The 7,586-nt window shown below is 39.5% G+C and overlaps 1 protein-coding gene across 2 annotated transcripts in view; it reads right to left on the bottom strand.

Annotated features, from left to right (window-relative positions):
* Positions 1–1,227: 1,227 nt before the first annotated feature.
* The window catches only part of LOC137183583 (leucine-rich repeat-containing G-protein coupled receptor 5-like), a 35,172-nt gene continuing 28,813 nt past the window's right edge, over positions 1,228–7,586 (bottom strand). For both annotated transcript variants that reach the window (XM_067590741.1, XM_067590743.1), the window contains 6 exons: positions 7,311–7,373; positions 5,937–6,008; positions 5,778–5,843; positions 5,609–5,680; positions 5,268–5,347; positions 1,228–4,310 (listed from right to left, as the gene is read on the bottom strand). In XM_067590741.1, the coding sequence (XP_067446842.1) occupies positions 3,523–4,310; positions 5,268–5,347; positions 5,609–5,680; positions 5,778–5,843; positions 5,937–6,008; positions 7,311–7,373 (1,141 nt within the window). In that variant the 3' untranslated portion in view covers positions 1,228–3,522. The remainder of the gene's footprint in view (positions 4,311–5,267; positions 5,348–5,608; positions 5,681–5,777; positions 5,844–5,936; positions 6,009–7,310; positions 7,374–7,586) is intronic.

Genomic DNA, 7,586 nt, shown 5'->3' with positions numbered 1-7,586 from the left:
CTTGTTTTGTCCATTTTTATTCAGTTTACAGATATAAAACAGAGAGAAACTAAAAAATCTATAACATGAGAACAGCTCATCTGTTTCTGTGATAAATTATTTAAATGATAAATTGATAGCAGACATTCTTCTGACGACTAGTTGATTTGTTGTCTCAGTTACTTTATAACCATTAATAGATGAAACATGTTGATGTTGACATGAGTTTGGAGCTCTTGGAAGAAGAAAATTATCACAAGAAAATAAGAGTTTTTCATCTGTGAAGGTGTTATGTGATGTGATGTGTGGGGGCGTTTGGTACTTTTTTCTAGCACTGGCAGTGTTAGTGTCTTACTCAAGAGATGACGAGGAAGAAAACTTTCTTTCCTTTGAACAGTTTTTTAATTTGGGCTGTAAAGACATTTGGAAATATATGCAAATTAAAAAATGTCCACATGTCTTAAGAGAGAACTTGGAACAGAATAGCAACATAGTTTTATATATTTTTTAATGTTGCTGTTGCTAATAGAAACTTGTTATAAAATGCTGCCAATAAAGGTGGATTTATCTGGCAGAAAGATTTGGACACAGATGGATAAAAAGTTCTGGTCAAATGTCATTTCAAATATCGGAAAGAACCCGACGATCTGAAGGGATATTAGATAAGGACGTGCGTAGATTCTGTTTCACCACTAGTAGATTAAAAAGGATGAGACTTCAGGAAAACTGACTCTAATACAAACTCTGTGGAAAGTAACCTGGAAGACTGTTGAAGAGAGGCTGAACTTTCCTTTTTACTACAACAGCCAAACTTTGTCTCTTAAACCATAAAACAGAATTTAAAGGAATTAATAAGAGACAGTTTCGAGTGTTACATCTGGGTATAATCACAACACTGAGGCTCATCCTGAGCTGGTTGAAAAAACTTAAAGCTCCCACTTTTCATTGAATAGATGAATTTGTTAACAAAAAAAATGTCCTGTGAGATGACGTTAACCAGGAGATTAAATATGAGAGAATTTCCTTGTTTTTCTTATAGGTTCCTAATTTTTTGTGTCTTTCTCGTCTTTTTCTCCTTTTTATGTATATTTGTTAAAAAATGTTTGTGAAGAATTGTGTTCTTTATTTATTTAGTTATATTTAAAATATCAATAAACAGGGAAAAGAAAAGAGATGATGAAGATGCGAGGAGTCAACTGAAAGAATCCACTCCATCATGAAAATAAAGTATTTATTAAAACACAGGGATTATGTAACACCGTGTGTATCAGTACATGAAGCCAGTTCAAGATGCACAAAGTATTTAAAGCCATCAGAAACACCTTTGTCATTGAATTTTACAGTAAAAAAACACAAAAATGTACTCAAAGTATCAGAAATAATATGCAGAATGACCCTTTAATGAGTGTTAGGCTACATCATGGCATTAATGTCGACTATAATGATGGAAATAATGTTTACTAAAGATATTTAAATCTGTATTTAACTAGAAACTAAAGCTGTAGTGGAAAGTGATATAAATTTGCATGGAGCAGCTTCACAACCTGCACAACATGAGACTCCGTCTGTCCTCACAGCCTTGATTCAGACTTCAGGAGTAGCAGCATGTCAACAAAACCATGAACCTGAAGGAAAGTGAGCTGCTGCATGAAGGCAGTTTGCTAAAAACGTTGATCTTTATTTGATTAAAAGCTATGAGTGTGCAGCTTTTCCACATCCGTGTGTACAGAATAAACCAAAATTACAAAATAATAATAATCAGTCGGAGCCTTTTAACACAGAACGAAACCTCTGCAACAATATTTACACTCTTAGAAAACATGCAACCAAACATACAGATACAGGATCTCCTCTGTTTTTCAAATAAACTTGACAAGATCACTTTAAAGGTGCATTGATCAAGATTTTACACGTTTAGTAATGATTGATCAAATGATTATCTGATATGAGGTGGTGTCACTGAGCACTACTATCACTCTCAGTCGTACTGTGCTGCCTGCAGCCCTGATGTTGTTAATCTGGTCCTGTGTGGTCAAAGTACATCTAGTGGAGGTTATAAAGTGGTGTGATTCAAACAGCAGCCAGACAGACTACTCAGCCAGCGATGGATGATCCTGCAGCCAGTAACACTGAAAAGACGGCGTTCCTTTGCACAAAGAGAGCGGGACAGAGAAAGAGCTGAAACGAGGATGAACACAGGTTTGATGTTTGGGAGATGGAGAGCATTAAAAGAGGCCAAAGGGTTGAAACTAGACGCTGATGTGGCGTTCTTCCTTCTGGATGCTTTTAAAGATCTCCTCCAGACATGTTTTAACATGAATATAAAACACTTTGAATAACAATTTGTGTCTTAAGCCTCTTTGACACACAGTTCCTGTTAAATTAATGGGGTAATCTTTCAGGCACCTTTTCACACATGCCGTGACAATGCAGGAATGGACGGGGTGAAGGACAGTCCAGCAGATGGCGGTAACGCAACACTTATGGATGCCAACTGCTCTGTGAGGACTGACTCTCTTATTCTTGGATCTGAACAGTTTCCAGCCATTCTTGATTAAAAAAAGGAGCTTGTTTGCAAACAAAAGAACTTGTATCGCTTGTTAGTTATCAAACCACCCGCAAAAGCGTCGGCAAGGCAACCGTAAACGAGCCGCAGATTCAAATATGTCATCAGGGGAGTCTTATGATTGGTACTGGCATTTTCCCTGAAATGTTATTTGGTCTTGAGGTGGGAAATTGGCGGCACAGATTTCCCTGAATATTGATCCCTGCTCCCATTCACACATGCAGGAAATGTTCCTGAACATTTCAGGGATGGACTACATGTGTGAACGGGGCTTTATATGATTTTTCCACACCTTAAAATCCTTAAAATGACATCTCCTCCTCTTCTCATCTCTGAATATGCAAATATTGTTCATTTCTAAAGTTTAACTGCTGGATATAAGATGTCTCCTCCTTCACTGTAAAGTCTGTTCTCAGGTTTTCACATCACACTTGTGTAAGTTGAATACTGGACCAGGATTGAAACTAGTTGTGATGTCACAAATCATGCATGTAGCCCCGCCCCTTAAACTCAGATTTTCAGTGAGTACAGAGAAATGGTTCTGAGTTTGGAGATGGTCCTTATTGATTGCTGTGCGTTTGCTGCTGCGTGTGTGCAAAGTTTATCCTGATTGACTTGCAGTGCTTTGTGTTGTAGATGTTGAACTCTGTGGAGGCTTTTTGCTTTGGGGTGTGTAATTGTAGTTTTAATGAATTTGTATATTCAGTAAAGGCTTTTTTTGTACCATATATCCATATATCTGTCCTTACCTGCAGCTTCAAATCTTTAACAACTAAAGTTTATTACAACATGATGTTTTCCGTAATAAACGCAGCATAAAGAAACAAACTGCAAATACAAAAATGCTTCAAATCCAAACAGAACAAAACTGAACTGAGTCACATGAGTTTCAGGGGGGACACTATAAATGATGAACACACCGGGACGTGATTTAAGTTAAGAGAAGAAGAAGATGCTTTATGCTTTTTGCTTGTGTTTTATTTATTTGCAGCGTCTTTTTGTAAATGTGCTGTCAGAGTTGCAGTGCGTTGACCTCTCCGGGCCACCGTACCTGTCACGCTGCTTTGGAAAGACTGAAACTCTGGCGCGAAACAAGGACTGAAGACGATGAAGAGCAGCGGGTCCAGACAGGAAGGAAGCGCTGAGATGAGGAGCAGCACTGCAGATGTGGAAACACCTGGACTGAGGAGGGCGGGGAGGCGCAGCAGGTAGGCAGATAAGGAGAGCACGGTGTTTGTTAGGAGGAGGAAGGTCAACATCAGGGCTTCGTCACGGACTCCTCTCAGGTTTAACATCACATCCTCTTCCCGGCGGCGGCGGGACAGGTGAGTGACGGTCATAAACAGGAAGCAGGAAGTGTTAAACAGCAGCAGTAGCGCAGGTGAGGAAGCGACAGCCAGAGTGAAGCTGCAGCAGACCGCACAGGTGACCTGAACACACCTGAGGTTCTCAAACACCACGACCATCATGAGGAAGACGCAGGCCTCAGAGGAGAGAGCGAAGAGGAAGCTCACGAGTCCACGTCCTGGATCAGTCTGCAGGTTGAATTCACAGAGACAGTCCACCATGAGGATGCAGGTGCCCGAGACACCTGACAGGAGACGAAACCAGAAGAGAAGAGCGAGGAGGCGCGGCGAGGACGGAGGTCCAAGCACCGAGGAGGACAGGAAGCCGGAGACCAGGACCAGGAGGTTTAAAGTGACGGAGAGGATGAAGAGGAGGCAGACGCTGAGGTGCAGCAGGTCCAGACAACATGTGGGGGGACCTGCAGGTGGAGACAGGTGAGCTGAGATCAATCAAAGCTCAGCTGAAGCTCAGAGAGGCTGTGATGTCATTATGCAGCCAATCACACACACAGAAACTGTGTAAACAAGTTCAAGAATATAAACTACAATAGAAAATAATAATAATTGTAATAAGAAGAAAAACTCTTCAGTTGGACTGAGAGAAGGAAACAAACAAGAAAACATATAACAGAACAGCAAGATGCAAATTTCACAGATGCAATGTATGTATGTATGCATGAAAAATCCTGCTTAAAGGACGAGTTCACAATTTTTCAAGTGTGTCTTAAAACAACAGCCCAAATGAACAGTGAAACATGTTTTTCTTGCTGTAATCATTCCTCCTGTTCATACTGACCATTAGAAGATCCCTTCATAATGACCTTACAATGGAAGTGATGGGGGACAAAATCCACAGTCCTCCTTCTGTGCAAAAATGTATTTAAAAGTTTATCTGAAGCTAATATGAAGCTTCAGCGTCCAAATGAGTCAAATCAAGTAGATATCTTTCAACGTTACAGTCTTTTTAGTGCCAAAGTCCCTCTTTTTGTTACTATACTTCCACCTGCAGCTCAACAGGGAAACACTGTCCGAGGAAACACAAAGAGGGAATTTGATGCTAAAAAGACTGTAAATGTGTCAGATATCCACTTGATATGACTAACTCAGACTGATGAAGCCTCATATAAGCTTCACATCAACTTTTAAATGACTGTGTGGACACACTGTGGATTTTGGCCTCCATCACTTCCATTGAAAGCACATTTGAAGGATCTTTTAATATCCAGTATGAACAGGAGGAATGATTACAGCAAGAAAAACATGTTTCACTGTTCATTTGGACACCTGACTGCTGGTTTAAAGACACACTTGAAAAACTGTGAACCCGTCCTTTAATGCCTGTTATGTGAACAAAGCCGTTGTTCTGTGTGTCTTACTGTTGTTCTCCTGCAGGCTCGTTAACTTGACGCAGTGAAGAAAGACGCAGGACTGGAGATCAAACAGCTGATCTGCAACTCTGCAAACAGAAAACAATCCAAGAAAACTCATTATGATAAAAATATATATATATATTACTAAGAGTCACAGCACTTTTTTTGTTCTTTGTGTAACTCATAATCATTTCTCATATTTTCTTTCATCATGTTTCAGTCCATGTAAACAGATCAACAATATAAATATCGGTGTTCATTCTTACATCTCCTTTTTTAACCATTTTAAGAGTCAAAACATTAAAAATTAAACAAGGTCATCAGAGTTGGAAGCTCCTGTGACTCACTGTGATCTGAACTCCTTCATCTGCTGGACGGTTCCTGGATTCGTCTCATGTACGGAGTTATGATGCATGTTTCTGAAAGTGATAAATGACATCACTGACTCAGTCAAGACTGCAGGGCAGACAAAAGAAAAAACAAAGAAAACTGACAAAGAATCAAAGGACTTCTTACATGTTTTGCATCTTTCTACAGCGGCTGAAGCTGGGCAGACTCTGGATCAGGTTATGTGACAAATCCCTGCAGACAGACATCAAGTTACAGTTTGTTTCAGTGCTTCAAAGACTTTAGACGTATAAATTGAAGTGAGAGCAGATGTAAGTGAAGTCTTACAGCGTCTGCAGGTTGGGAAGCTCCTCACAGATGCTGCTGGGTAAGAAGGAGATGTGGCTTCCTGTGATGGACCTGAACACAAAGTCATGTTAACCTCTTACCAGGCATCAATATTTATGTGCACAAGCCTGAAAATGACATACACACAGTACATAGGTTACTGCTCTTCAATGATTGCAGCCATAATCCTGGTCTCATTTAAAAGGTAACTCTTGAAATTTTACAACCAAAAAGTCAGAATGAGTATAAGTGATCCTGAAAATGGTGCCACGTAGCTGTAGTGACCGGCGTTTGCATCTCGACGGTGGAGCGGACGCTGCTGTATTTGGCTGCAGGAACTGGACTCAGTTTGAAGGTAAGCGGAGGGGGAACTAACACTGCTTCTCACAACGAGTGTTGTCTCTTCTGACATCGGCAGACAGAAATAAGATGCTGTCAGCATCTCGTTTACAGTGCGTGGGTGTCTGCCTCATTATTTATAAAAGTCTCTGTTTCCACCTGTTTGGACTAAAACGCAATCCCGGTTTAAGTTCAAACTAAAAATGGGATCAGCAGCATTTTCAAAAGTCTCCGTTTTTAGGGATTTAAAAACGCCAGAGTAGTGTGGATACTAGGCATAAATGTAGATAAAGTTAAACATTTTAAAATGAAAACTGTGTCTGTGTCGAAGCCAGCAACTTATTTAGTCACTGTTAAGACGGTAAATGTGGTAAATGAGAGATCGGCAGGATTTCCTCCTTTTCTTTCTCTTAGTAGTGTTAATTTTGGCACTTTCTCTGCTCCGTAGAAAACAGTCTGTCAGATTACGTCTTCGTCACAACTACAAACAAACCACATGGTAAATCTGTGTGAACGGATTACACGCCCTCTTCTGTTGTTCAGCGAATGGACCTGCCTTGCATGGACTGCGGTGATCACGTCCACTCAGTAAGTTCAATTTTATCTAGATTTAATGGCAGATTTAGCTTTGTGTTTATATATTATTGGTACACATAAAAGCTGTGAAACTCCAACAAGATGAAACTAAATCAATTAAACTGACTTCACTGCTGTTAAATCTGCTGTTGGATGTTGATGTTGGATGTTGTCACCACAGTTTATGAAAGGAAGGTCCATTCGCTGAAGGACAGAAGAGGCGTGTAATCTGTGTACATGGATTGTGAATCCGAGGACACAGAATTAAACACTTTTTTTTTTCTACCATGTGACCAAGGGGGGCTGCGTAAAAACCTGAAAATAGTTTATTTCATAATTATTCAATAATATGTGTGTGAATTAAGTCTTCATTGATTTGTTTCTCAGAGACAATTTTTATTTTGGACTCAGATTGTTGTTAAACTGTTGTTAATAAATTGTTCATCAAACGGGACTTACAGGGTTTCCAGTCTGTTGGTCCCGGTGAAATCTGGTAACTCAGTGATGCTTCCACTCAGAAATCTGAGAAACAACAAAGAAAATGAAACACACCTTTATATTCCTTTAAAATACTAAATAAAACCACTCAGTTTGGTTGTAATTATTACTATTATCCCCAAAAAACTGAACTGAGACCTTTGAAATGTGTTTATTTGTTTTGGAGCAGAAGTGAGGAAAGAGAAATAATGAAAATAAATAGAGTTTATTTATAAAAAATGTGCACTTTAAACATGA

The sequence above is a fragment of the Thunnus thynnus genome, chromosome 5, assembly GCF_963924715.1.
Source record: "Thunnus thynnus chromosome 5, fThuThy2.1, whole genome shotgun sequence".
Taxonomy (NCBI): Eukaryota; Metazoa; Chordata; class Actinopteri; order Scombriformes; family Scombridae; genus Thunnus; species Thunnus thynnus.
The sequence above is the reverse complement of the archived record's forward strand: the minus strand, read 5'-3'. Positions and strand labels throughout refer to the sequence as shown.